Source organism: Gobius niger (genome assembly GCF_951799975.1).
Source record: "Gobius niger genome assembly, chromosome: 11".
NCBI classification, from domain to species: Eukaryota; Metazoa; Chordata; class Actinopteri; order Gobiiformes; family Gobiidae; genus Gobius; species Gobius niger.
In genome coordinates, this window is record NC_136862.1 from 10,562,484 (window position 1) to 10,576,241 (window position 13,758).

Consider the following 13,758-nt stretch of genomic DNA (forward strand, 5'->3'; position numbering starts at 1 on the left):
TTGTCTCATAGAGATTAGCTACAAAGCATCTCCTGTGCGCTGGATTACAGGCCGTAAAGCGAAGGTAATATCTATGATTTGAACTCTTGACTTGTCTTGTTGCAGGCCCCGCTGAGAAGAGATGTTTTAGAAGTTGTGGGAATTGTTCTGTCCTCACTATACAAGCAGCCATTTGTGAGAAAGGGCCTTTGTGCATTATGCGTCTAATTATGAAGCGATTTTATTGATCGTGGATGGCGCAGGCTAGTTGTTGTTTACATTACTCTGACAGTATTGCTCTCTGGAAGTTGTGAATTATTCTCTTGTGATGAACTCCTAAACTAATCAAAGACTTGCAGGCGTTTCAGATTTCTTATTAGCAAGATGCATGTGACCCTTTAGAGACAGGATACTGTATCGTTTGCAAACAGGATTATACTGCCTAAATAATTGCACACTAAAGGCAAGCTTTCAAATAGCAATTTTCAACTGGGATTAATCTCGGAGCCTTGGTATTAACCAGCTCCTCTGTTACTGCTGGTAAATCTGCCTGACTGGTAAGATGGTTTGTTTCTTTACCTGTCAAAGCCCGAGAACAAAAGTGCAAGTTTGAACTTCTATCCGCAGCTGAAACAACACAATACACCCTTTGATGCTGCAGATGATAATCAAACAAGATTCACTGCGGTGACGAGCCAAACCGACAAGATGAGATCAGCGAATTTTCAGGCCTGCGTTTGGACAAAGGGAGTCAAGAGCAAGCAAATTATGTGAGATTGCCATATTCACAGGGATACAAAGCTTTGGGATTTGCAAAGTGGTCACCTTGAAGTTTTTAATGTGCTTTCTGGGCGAGGTGGGTTGGACTTGTGCTGTGTACTTGTAGAAGGAAGGACAATTTGTCACTTGATTCATTGCTGTGTCAAAATTTCAATCGTATCGTAATACAGTGTGGCTTATTACAAATATTGGCAGGACACTTTTAATTCACAGGTCTAGGTACCGATCCTTTGGTCAGAGTTTGAGTGAAGTTTGGACTCTGGACTAATACAACTCTTTTGTGTTTAATGGTACTTTTTGTTGTTGAAGTTAATATTTATTCTGAAACATCTATTTTATGAGCTGATACTACTACTACTTTTTTGCCAAGTTCCCAGCACAAGCACAATGAAAAGCCTCCTGCCTGATTTTCATAACCATATATCTCATTGTAGATCGACTTGTTTTGCTTGTGACTGAACAAATACATGGGGCAAGTGTATATAAAAAAACTAAGCTAACTTTGGTGTCTGTCATTATGCAACCCTGCGCTTTGTTTTGTTTGCCCGTTATGTCCGCGTCATGCTTTCAAAGCTCCTGTTGTTTGTCCCGGTCCCTCAGCAGCCACGCACAAAACCAGACGTGACCCCCGACCCCAGCCCCAGATACTGCCTCATTGTGTGGGGCCGAGCGTCCATTGTTACGGCTTTCTGCGTGTTCATTAACTATGCATAACACGCATGCAACTATGGCACACTGTTCATTCCAAGCGTCAAAAGCCTCACGCTCCAAGACTCTTGCTCTGAGGATGCCACCACATTCCCAGAGGAGATTCCAATCCCCCGTAAACCGGCCCTGGCATTGGCACAAGCATTGATGAGTTGCTAGCTGGGCTGTTCCTACAATGACCGCCCCTCTACATAATGAGAGGACATTTGACAAAGGGGAGCTCCCATTCAAGAAAGTGCTGGCAACAGGTTGTGTGAAAACTCCTTAGAAGCGTGTTCAGAAACCCAAAGCCTGGAAAGTTTATGTTACTGTCCTTCAAGAAGCCTTCCACGGATTGTTCTGACAAAGTGCTGAAAATGTCCTGTAAACAGTGGAGCCTGTCACAGCGGCACTTCTCATGTTGCCTGTCAGCGTTTGAGGGCATTTCTCCACAGCGTGAGACAAGCCGAGTGGTGCAAGTACTTTTCAGACATACTGTAAAGAAGCACAAAGGGAAATGCAGTGAAAGAGAAACAAACATAAACAGTGAACTATTTAAACTGTGGAACTTTACAGGTTAAAAGTCGCTTTGTCATAAGAGCAACTTAGGCCCTGATACGAAGTCAAGCTGAGGAGCAAACGCAAAGATATTTTATCAATCCAGTGTATCGTTTTGGGGGTCTGTAAATGAACATTTTCCAAACTAGGTCCCAGAGTGGAAAGATCTCAAAACGCCGTTTTACGTGGCACCGTTGTTACGACGTCTCCGCAACTTTTTCTAAAACGATGACATCACAGCGTCATAGTGGTGTCTGTTAACCATAATCTACTGACCTTATAATGAGTTTTCCTCATGGATCTATGATGGTTTTACTCCGCTCCTCTTTGCTCCACTGCAGTCCAGAAGCCACAGGTGACAAGTAGAAAAACACGGCCGAGTCAGTGTTTTTGGACTGACCGTAAAAGTCACTGACAGGTTTTTCTGCTTTAGTCCCGTTACGTCTGAAGAATAAACTTGCCTCCTCATCTCTTCTGTAGATCGTAAATCCTTGAATCAGTTTAATTTTCAATGTTTACACAAAAGTTTACTGCGCATGCGCCCTCTACATCTTGTTCTATTGTCTGTGTTAGCGTCACAGCGCCTCACACAGGCCTGGAAGATGAATTGCGCCATTTTCACAGACTTGAGTCAACCCACGTGGACGCACACATTTACTGAGCTGGCTTCGTGCTTACAAAGAAAGTTTCTGAAAACATAAGCGTTTTGTCTTCATGTGGATATAACCTAAATTGTGGGAAAACTCCAAACATGAACACAAGAGCGATGGCAAACATACTGATAAACAACACACAGGCAATACTATTTTTTGCCGTGGCTTTGCAAAACAACGCGTTTGGAAATGGAAAAAGGGGAACATTTAACCATGTAGTCAAAACAAAGCCGCAACATAGGCTGACGTTTGTCCCACTCACAGCAAAGAGGCGAGCGCATTACCGGTAAAGAAATAATTGCTCATATTTTATTACATTTATTGTGTGAAATGTTGTTCAGCTTTAAGTCTTGTCTGTTGGGTGTTCTTGGAATCAGTCTGACTTGGGCCTTTTGTTACTTGTGTCCATTCCTTCTGGTCTTTGCGTTCTGATTAACTTAACTGGATATTTGCACCAGATTAAATGCCCCCATAAATTGTACAGGGATTGTCTGTAAAAATCTGTATGCTGAGCAGTGTAACGCTGTCTCTGCCCACTGTAGAAGCAAGTGGCATTCAGATACTGCCAAGCACACATTCCTTACCGTGACCTTCATGTGGTTTTGTAGATGTCTCTTCCAGTCCTTTTGTTTTAGTTAAATGGTCATATTTTAAAATGACAGGGAAACACGGCTCTCTCTTTTTGTGTTCTTGCTTGACTGTGAGTGTGGGAGTTAAACCACACAATTAATCGCATATTGACCTTTTAACCCATGAATGGTCGCAAGTATAAAATAGTGGAGCTGTCCTCTATAGAGAAGAATATGTATTTCATCTCAATGGGGTCCTATTCTTGTATTAGTTGAGCTGTTTGTATTTAAGAGGAATCCTTCAAATGTCAATTATCCTGTATGCATCCAAAATGGGGACTAAATTTAGGTTTTTGTGCTTTATAGTCTAGGTGCTTTACGGGTCCAGGTGGTCATGTCTTACGAGCAAGTCAGTCAAACAGACCCTCACAAAACACACCCTTTTTTGTTTTATTGTACGACAAGGCCATAACCTTCTCAAAGGGGATTATTTCTGGTAATGTTTAAAGAGTTAAAACTAAACCAATGGGCTCGACTTGGTGACGGAGGCTTTGTAAACACTTGAATCAGAGTAAAATAGGTGAATGTCACTTGGCATTGTCAGCACAGTCCTCTGCGCTGACCTCTTCCCATTCTGTTGCTGTTTGACTTTTAGGGCGCAGGAGGCCTGAGGGCATCCGACACCAAAGGCCCACTGAGGCTGATCTCTATCTGCCCCGTAGGGTCTTCTGGGTCACTCCAGGACCCTTCATTGGACATCCATCTATAGCCTCTGTTCCTCCCACTGCTGCCATTCAACTAATTAGGATGATGGGTGTCATGCTGTCTGGGCACATTAAGGTCAAATTCACCTAATGTTTTGTTATAGGAGGCTTGTCGCCACCTTATTTGGAAAGCAAGTAGGTCTATCAATTCAGTCTGCTGCGCTTGTGCCTCATGGTCAAGAAAATGTCACTGAGCCTCATGGGAACTTGCGCTTTAAAACTTGTCTGGCTGACTATAATAGTGTTATTGTATACAATGGCAAATTCTGGTCTTAAAGGAAACTATTACACATATATTTTACTAGGGCTGATTGGCAAAACGTATGAACAAGTATTTCATCAACAATATGAAATACTTTACTTTTACTTTTTAATATGTGGAATAATACATTCTTATCAATAATATACAGTCCTGATAAATAAAACGGCACAAATACTGTATAGTGGTCACCATGATGTTTGTTCACTTGTGTAAATAGGTCCTCACTTTACTATAGACCTGTATTGACCTTTACTCATACAAATTGTGTAGTTTTGTAATCAGTAGTTAGTATAAAAAGATGAATTGGAACATTATGATCAATTGCAAAGCCCTATTTCTACATTTGCCAAGTTTAATCATCATGAGCTGAGTCACACGATAAGTTTAAAGTGAGCCATGTGTGTTCAATGTCACAAGATCAGAGCCTTATTGCAGACTTGCATTTAGTTTTGTGGGTTTGCCTTCTTTGTCAGTGCTTGCTTGTAAATATGTGTTGACATGTCTGTTGTGCTGAGAGCGCTTATTGAATGAGTTGTTAGGTGGACCGCTGGCCGGTGTGCACTCCACTGCTTAAACAGCTGAGGCAGAGATGCCACTGCCCGCTGTCCAGCTCAGCGGCTGATTTCACTGTAATAACCTACTGGCAGTCAGAGCCATTCTTTTCCTTATCTGGTGGCAGAGAGCATTAAATTGTCTGGTCACTGAAGCACATTGTTTCACAGCCACATTCATTGTCTGTCTGCACTGAAAGCACTGGAGTCACTTTTCTACCTCTGTGTTTGACTCAATATAGCAAAGGTTTATTTAAGGCCTTGTTTTGAAACTTTTATAAGATGTTCTGAATTGTCTGCTCTGAGGTCAATCAATTACTCAAAGTAATTTGTTAAAAACAGAGTAAATAACCTTAAAAGCTCATTCTTTTGTGCATTTAACCACAGGAGGCAAGATGGTTGAAATGTCTTGCCTAATGACAGAATAGTAATCTACTCAGAGCAGGTATTGAACCAGCACTCTTCAGGTCAGTGAGCCAATGTGCTGCTATAGCTGGAGTTGGTTTGTGGATGGATTATGCATTTTGTTTTTCTGAGCTAGCTCATGAGTGTCCCGTTGGCATCGATACTAAAATACCCTCATTAATCACATTCAGAAGGTTGTATTATTGAGATTGGTTGGTGACAGATGTTTTTAGTTTAGAACATACAGCATTGTAGTACATATATGAACTCCGATTCTTGTTCACATCTCAACACTTTTTATGAGTATTGATAGCTACAATAGAAGATTGATAAGGTTTTATTGTTCAATGGTCTTTAGTTTTGGTGTTTTGTTCACAGCAGCTTTGTACAACTTCTTAGAAGGAGCAAAAAACTGAAAATTCACAGATTTTTTTTTTGTCAGTACGACAAATTGAAATACTGCATTTCACAACTAAGTCTTTGAATTATTTTTGTTCACACTTCTTTTAACTGGGATTGACTTAGGCATGAGAGCACATACATTATATCCTGAGAGCATTTGATCTTAGAAAAGCTAACATTCCTTAACAGCTGCACAAAAACAGTGAAAGCCCCGTGAAGCACCTGTCATGCTTTATGCCTGAAGTTAAACTTTGACCTCTACACAGTTAACGCGTCCCACCCTTTTTTAGACTTGAATGAAATTATTCTGACTTCAAAAGAGAGTTTTCTTTCTTCCCGTTTCCAAGTCAATATGTGCATAACAAGTAGCTTGTTATGAAATTTCCATTTATTCGAATAGCGTTCTTAGGAATAATTGGACCTTGCATTTTGTGTCTGTGTGTGCTTAAACTTCAGAGACAACTTTTGCTGAACAAATGTGCCCCCGACAGGCCGTGCTGTCTCATTAATCAGGCCTGGGAGGAAGCTAATGAAGACAAGACATGCAGGGACGCATCCATTCAGTGAACCAGCTCCTGCAAGTCCTGTTGTTGCAAACACTGTCAAAGATAATTGACAGAAGAGATGCCCCACTTGAACAGGGGATTAGTTTCAGCTGAAATGGCGAGTGGTTTTGCAGAGATTTCTGTCCAACTGTCCTTGATAAATGCCTTATTTATTTGCGTATGTCACAGTGACTCAGCATGGCGGGCTGAAGGCAGGGGTGATGGCTTCTGGCCACAAATGGCCCGGCGTCAAGCCTCAGCCGAGCTCATCTCACTATGTCATAGCAGCGCATGGAAACCTGCAGCAAGCCCATAGTGCACTGCAGCGGCATTCAGAGGAGGCTAATTATGAGGTTATGGCTGCTCTGTCACTTTCTTATCTGCCCTGTTTTGATTAGAAAGGCAGTTTCTGCCAACTCAACATTTCAATTAAAATAATGGGCTCTCGTAAGTGCGCTGGAATAATTGAATACATTATATTCAAGTTTTATTTTTTGTCTCTGTAAATTAGGTTGGTGGTTTAAGTATTGATTCACTTTTTAACTAAAAATGTTCATGTGAAATATCAGTAAAAGGTTTTTCTGGTTTATATAGTTGTGGATCATTCGCTAATAGGACAGAAATGGTACAAAGTTGTTAGTTTGAGAGCTAAGGGAAACATCTATAATATAACTTTAAACACATGACACGTAATATCTCAAATGCTTTACAGCTGAGTACGCGCTTAGGCAAATCCCAGTGAGGATTCATAAGTCGACTTTCATATAATAACAAGCACCTGGTAACATCCAGAAATTGGCAAAGTTGTTGTTTGAGCCCCATAATTCACATTTCTAGCCTCGCCTCCTCCGCAGCCTGATGTGATTATTTGGACGCTCCGCTCACCTTCTATTCTATTACCTCGTGTGGTAATTGTGTGGTTTGTGCCGTTGTGAGTCAGGGCCTTATCTGATCTGCAGCCTGCTAATTATCCACACCAGTTTGATTCTCCAACTTTGCACTAAGGGCTTCTTAATCAGCTCTGAGCTCGTTCATCACTTGAATTACTTTAGTGCCACGTATCCTGTTTACTGGGATCGGCACTGCTGGGTTGCGAAAGGCTAAGCATGATATCTTGGATTCTTTTATTGTGGATTTTGGGAGGCTTCTTTAGTTGCAGCCAAGATGAGATTTCGTGTGTATTTGGTGGGTGGAGGGCGAACTGAGTTATAGAGCTTCCAAACTGATTACAGAGGAGACTAGCGGATGATTCACACTGGTGAGATAAAGTCTTAGGCATGTAGCAGTCAGATGGATCAATAGGTTATCCTCTTTTGGATGGAAACTAACAGATTTCGTACACAACTTAAGTGTTTAACGATTGACTATAATAAATCAGCTTCTCTTCGGTCAGAGAAATGAAGGCAAATCCATCTGCAGATTACCCATATGTGTGAGTTTTGACCTTATTTTCGCAGCATATTTGAATCTCTCCTGTAAAGAAACACCCCCCACAAACAACCTTTTTAGTCACCGTTCCCAATGTTTTCACGCTCAGTCTTCAGCTGGAAGCCCAACATGTTCTGCTGCCTGCGAAATTAGCATTCCTCATGCTAGCCCAAATGTAGTCGAGTTCATCCAATCCCTCACTCCGTCTCCCGAGACCCGACCACATGCCAGTGCATTAAACAGGCCTCGCTGACTAACCAGGCTTAGTAACTGGACGCACAAGCATGGCACGACGCAGGCGGGGAGGGGAGGGGGGCATTTATGTTCAGTGGAGAATGTGGCGATGCTTTTCCCAAACAGCTGCATAAGTGGATGCAGCACACTGACACTCGTCTGGGTTTCGGGCCTGCATTTAGCTGAAGTGTGCCACGTTTTGTTCCGCTCTATTGTTGAGGCAAACATCTGCTATGAATATGTTGGGATACAAAGGTCTAGCGATGACTCACTCCGTCATGCACGCTTTAATATGGAGATATTAAAGTTTCAGTATTTCATAATGACTGTCAGCAGCTGCACTTATTTGTGTTCTTTCTAAATTGTTTTTTTTTTTAATGTAAGTTTGCTTCTCCATAATAACATTTTCTTGGTTCTCACTGATTTTGCTGAGCTGTGGTTTGCCACCTCCGTGCTCTTGGGTTTCGGTGGTAGTTGGTTTGTTGCATGTACAAATAAAACATGAGTAACTTGATGACACTCTCCTCGATGAGATAAGCCGCCTCTTTCACCTTGAAGGGGAATTAACAAGTCACAACAACTCCTTAACAGAAAGAGAAACTTTCAGTGTGACATCTTTTCGACATAAGTTTATAGACTGAGCAGGTGCTGAGTCGAGGACAAAGGTCTTTTCAGTTCAGCTAGAGTAGATCCTTCTGAGCATTCATCATTCGTATCTAACAAGGACATTTCTTTCCATCCAGCCCAGCGCACAAACCGAAGAATTCGAGGGTGCAGAAAATGTTGATGAAGATACAGCGTTGGGGTCGGCCACAAAAAGAGGAATGTTGAGTACGAGGTTGTGCTAGCCTAGCTCACTAAACACTCGTGAAATCCGTTATCAAGGAAACCACTGCTCTACAGGGCTCATCTCTGTTTAATGTAGAGCCATTTTATTCACACATGTCTTCCTTTCTGTGTTGGTTCTAATGATGAGATGTGTGGTTCAGTCCTAAGTTTGTCCTGTTGTAGGCCTTTTGTCAAACCTTAAGACAGTACTAAGTAACTCTTGCCCCTAGAGGCCATAAGCGCAACTGCAGGTGTCGTAGCAAGTTGCGATTTTCTTGCTTAATAATTGTCCGTGAGAGTAAATACTACGCTGACAGAAAAGGCGAAGGGAGAGAGGGATATTGTACATCCAATTGCACAACGGAAATCATTTTTTTCACTCAAACTTGGCTGTAAATACTGTTCACAGTGGCGCTAGCCCGCAGTTAGCTTTGACCGTTAGCCTGTTAGCTTCTTCCTCGTGATTCTATTAGTGTGTATTGGTGGCTCCGGGCCGGTGGCAGTCAAGTTGCAATTGTGGTTTTCTGGCCAGAGACACCAGGGGGAGATGAAAGACCCTCCAATCATCCCATTAACACTTGTATTACTCCCAGAGGGACTATGAAAAAGATTTATTAAGCTAAACAAGTTACTTAGTATTGCTTTATTAAGAGTACTACTTTGTTGGAAAATGGAAGTCCCATTCGGCGTAGGGGTCTAGCAGGGGTACTTGGAATTTTTTCAGATTAATAAAAAAATAAGATTAATAAAATATATCATTTTACATATTATTCTTTAGATAATATGTAGTGTATAACCTAATCTTTGTGACTTATTAAAACCACTTATACCATGGTCTGGGTGAATACTCAATTCTGATTGGCTAACTGGCGTGGGTTAAAACTGTATAACGCACAGTTAGTCCGGCAACAGTTAAATCATCGTCTATATCTATATTGTAACGACAAACATTTGAGTTGGATCTAGTTTAAGGTAAAACATAAAGCATAAAATAACTCCTGAGGCAAACAGGCTACAATGAACAGTTTCAGATTGTGTGACCATGGTATATGCGGGTTAAACAACTCGGAGCCGTAATTTATACAGTTTTAATGCACTTGCCTCCACGTCATGCATTAAAACTGTATAATGCACGGCTCCTCGTTGTTTAATCCTTAATAATAAATAATGAAATTATCAAACAAATAATAAGCTCCCTCATTCTAAAGTTGGATGATATGTGGCTACATCACTTCACAAGTGACTGGTTGCCTTAGTTGTGAAGCACTTTCAATTTAAGGAGAGAAAAAGTAGCCCAGTCTGTGCTCTGTGAACTGCCAACAAGTGGCTGCTGACGTCACGGTCTAATTTGCATGTCAATGTATTTGAATAGGACTCGCTCCTAAACGACAGTGAGGGACCACAAAGGCTCCTGGGATGAGCTGCCCGTCCAGTTATTTTACTTTATAATTTGTGTTGAGCACTAAACCAGCCTGGCTCAGTCGGCTTTTGAGAACTTCATTCAATGCTACTTTGTGGTGTCCGTTTATTTCCCATGACAGTGCAGAAAACGAGTGAAAACAATCTGACTCGATAATGAAAAAATAGCATAATATAATTTACACAAACTGCAAGGAAGAGTCAAATGTTTACTGTTAAATCATGATTTTCTATTAAAAAGCAGCCTACTGTCTATCAGACCAATTAAAGTTTTAGTTTTTGTGCCTTGATAAAGAGCCTTTTAAAAAGACCTTCTTTTAGAAACCACATCAAATTAACTCCTTTTATTTGGGTCTAGTGTCTCAGATAACTTTAACTTTATGAGATTGAACCGAGAACAACAACAACCCACACATTAACTATAAAACAATTGCGGCTTTATGAAATTGTATTTACAGCGCAGCCGGTTTGAATTAAAAAATGCATTATCCTTTTCCACTATTGATTTAATACGAGTCCAACCTTGTTTTTTTCTTGGCTAAGGAAATTATGGAAATTGTTTACTCCACCATTCAAGCATTATTTTTTGTGCTGTTATGTGTTGCATCATGGTGCGTGCGTTGTTGGTGGTTGCGTCTTGCTTATCTGGATATTCAAAGGCTTATTGCAGTTGAAGTGGTAATATGAGAATCCGCTGCAGCTAATCCCATATGTACAACAGTGATTCATGTGTTCATTGTCAAACTGAGGGCTGTTCACCTGCTCCATATAAAGAGGCTGTATTCCTGACACCGTTCATTCTTGTTTTCCAGTCATGTCAGAGCTAAAGAGTTGTCCTCTCAAGGTCGGCCATTTGCCGTCGTTCTGCTGCATCAGGTATTTGCTGTAAGCTCAGATCTGCCTTGGCCTGTGCCTGGATGCCTGGCAGACACAAACTCTTCCAACTAATGCAAAAGGTTTCATTGCTGCACGATCACTAGAGATGTGTTTGATGTCTCCTGGCTTGCCATGTTTCAAAAGCAGGTGTTTTAACTTTCCAGGCCTAAGAGGAATGTTAATGATATCTCCTCTTTATTATCATGTTCTGACAGTCAGTTGAGCTGTACAGTTTGTTTGGCCAGTAATAGTGTGCTGGATAACTGGCATGTATCACAGAAGTAGCATCTTCTGTATTTGTTTATCATGAGGATCTGTGTTCAGGTCGTCTGGAGGAGCAGGGGTCACAATAAGGTGGTGCATTAGTGTCTGATTGGACCAGGCGGAGGCTTAATCACTCATGATTCATGCTGATGCGCCCGCTATTTTTAGAAGTCTGATCCGTGTATCTCTTCAAATGAAAAGACATGCGTCATTATATGGTGTCTGCATTGTTGAAAATATTCTAAACTATCTAGTTAAAATGTCCCTCATGTCTGATGTGTTTTTGACATGTGCACATCGATGAGCTCTGGAGGTGCCCATTCCTCCTCAGATGTAGCAGCAACTGCTTTGACTGCAGCCTGTGAGGACGGTCTCCTCCTACGCCTCCTCCATCCCGCTCCTGGGATTACTGCACACAGCCATTGACTGCTCCTGGATTCAGTGGCTGGGACTCTTTCTCTTTTTGTTTCCTTTTACTGGGTCATCCCCGCTGTGCTCTCGCCATCTATTTCAGTCTGCTCACATTTGGAGTTGTTGTCTAGCTGTGGGTCGTATATCGCACCAACATTCAGGAGGGAGTTTTTCCTCTGTGTTTAACCCATGAAAGATTCAGTTGCACTTGATCAACTGCAGTAACATTAAGTAAGTTTATTATTCATGTTGATGATGGCCATAAATGTGACTTTTTTTTCTTAGTCTAAGAGCATGATCTCAGTGAATGTCTGGCCACACACCACTGCTGGAGAAAGTGTGAGAACAGCATATTTCAGCCAGTGTAATAAAGTACTGAGGTAGTCTTTAACCTGCACTGGGTATAAATACTGCTGCTGGTGTTTGGCTGTTGATTCACAGAAGTGTGTGCCAACAGCTTCTTGTGTTAATGCTGAAGTGAAATGCTGCTTTGCAAAGCTTCATCAGCATGACTTATTTGATCTATAGACTACACATAATTAACAATGTGCCTCTCTCTCTTTTCCCTTCCTCTCTCCCTCCCTCCATGCCACTTTTCTCTCACTTAACTGTTTTCTCTGTACTCTTGGTTGTCACAGTCCTCTGTCTCTCCTCATCACTCTCCTTCTCAGCTCTACATGTGATTTCCTTCATCTCATTCGTCCTGATCTACCTCTTCACTTCCTCCCCTCCGCCCCCTCCCTCTCGGCTTCTCTGGCAGGCTGCACATTGCAGTGAGTCAGTATCATGGAGGCAGGCAGCGGGGCTGCCGCAGCGGTGGGGAGTGCAGCACTAGGACTGCTGGGAGCCACAGCTACGTCCAGTCATGACATTTTGGACAGGTAAGAGCCCAGAACACACTCCGAGTCACGGGATCCCCTCATTATGCGACTTCAGCATGCAGCTGTTAGAGCACTGAGAGAGTGTATAGAGGAGAAAATGATGGACCACACCTAAAGTACTGTTAGTACGCATGCTAGTTTGTTTATAGTCAGAGGAGGCTTGTCAAGTGTGTGTATGTGTGTGAGTGAATGTGCAACTGTGCGGCAAGCCCACGTTCAGGAAAGCCCTCTGTATGTGCTTCTCCATCATCACTCTGACTGTAATGCATCAAACCTTAACATTTGACAAGCAGTGAGTGTGTTTGTGCTGCGAGCTGTACCATTCTGAGTGTGCACGCAGCGCATGCATGTGCTGATGATGCTGGGGGGTGTTACTTGGCTTCCTCTATCCCTCAAGGAGAAATGACACCGGTCTTTGCGCATGCAGGCGAGAGGTGCCTTCGATAAACGTGCCTGAGTGCTAGAGCTCAGCCGATAGGACCGGTTTGCATAGTCACCACCCCACCCCCTTCCAGACCCCCACCCACCCCCCGTCCACCATAGCAACCAGGCAGCAGCCATGAGCTCTGTCACCGCCGGAAACCCTCATTCACATTTCTGTCTCCAGCTCCGCGACCACTGCCTCCAGTACGGGCTGAATGAATGGGCTTTTGGCCAGTGACGTCAGTGCTACAGCTGTGCCCGCACCCACATGTCCGTGCGCTGTCACCACCCAAGACCCTGGAAATGCAGATTTACCAAACACTCTTAAGTGAGTCATGAGATGTTTGAGGATAAACACGTCAGTCACATGTTGAGGTGATAAACAGCCCGGGTGTTGGGGTTTTCTCTGTGAGCTTCCCCCATGTATGACTGCATGATCTCCTCCATATTACACTCTTTGCCAATGCGCTAAAACTTATCCCCACAGCATATCCAGGGGATCTCCTCTGACACATTGTACAATCTGAAATGGAAATTAAGCCTGGCGCTGTGACTCATTTGGCTGTCAGTGCCTTACTATTTCTGTTAGTCACCAGTCACTCTCACTGTGGAGGAGAGGTCTTTTTCCCCGGCTTCTCTCGCTCTCATTTTACCAAGACTCTCAAATTACCGGCAAAGAAACTGAAAACATCATCTTCTATTTAATTATAATGCGAAAAGACGGTCATGTATGTCTGTTGTCTTTTCTCCTTTTTCTCTTGTATTTTTTTGGACAAGATGAGTACTTTGCCATCACTCTCTAGTTTTAAACTGGTTCTAAATCCTGCACCAGGTTACCA

At 42.4% G+C, this 13,758-nt stretch overlaps 1 protein-coding gene across 4 annotated transcripts in view; it reads left to right on the forward strand.

Annotated features, from left to right (window-relative positions):
- arhgap32b (Rho GTPase activating protein 32b) overlaps positions 1 to 13,758 on the forward strand; it is a 100,259-nt gene that overhangs the window by 6,164 nt on the left and 80,337 nt on the right. For 2 of the 4 annotated variants that reach the window (XM_079565549.1, XM_079565551.1), the window contains exons 2-3: positions 12,254 to 12,496; positions 13,104 to 13,247. In XM_079565549.1, the coding sequence (XP_079421675.1) occupies positions 13,135 to 13,247 (113 nt within the window). In that variant the 5' untranslated portion in view covers positions 12,254 to 12,496; positions 13,104 to 13,134. The remainder of the gene's footprint in view (positions 1 to 12,253; positions 12,497 to 13,103; positions 13,248 to 13,758) is intronic. The other 2 variants (XM_079565550.1, XM_079565552.1) reach the window with 1 other exon arrangement.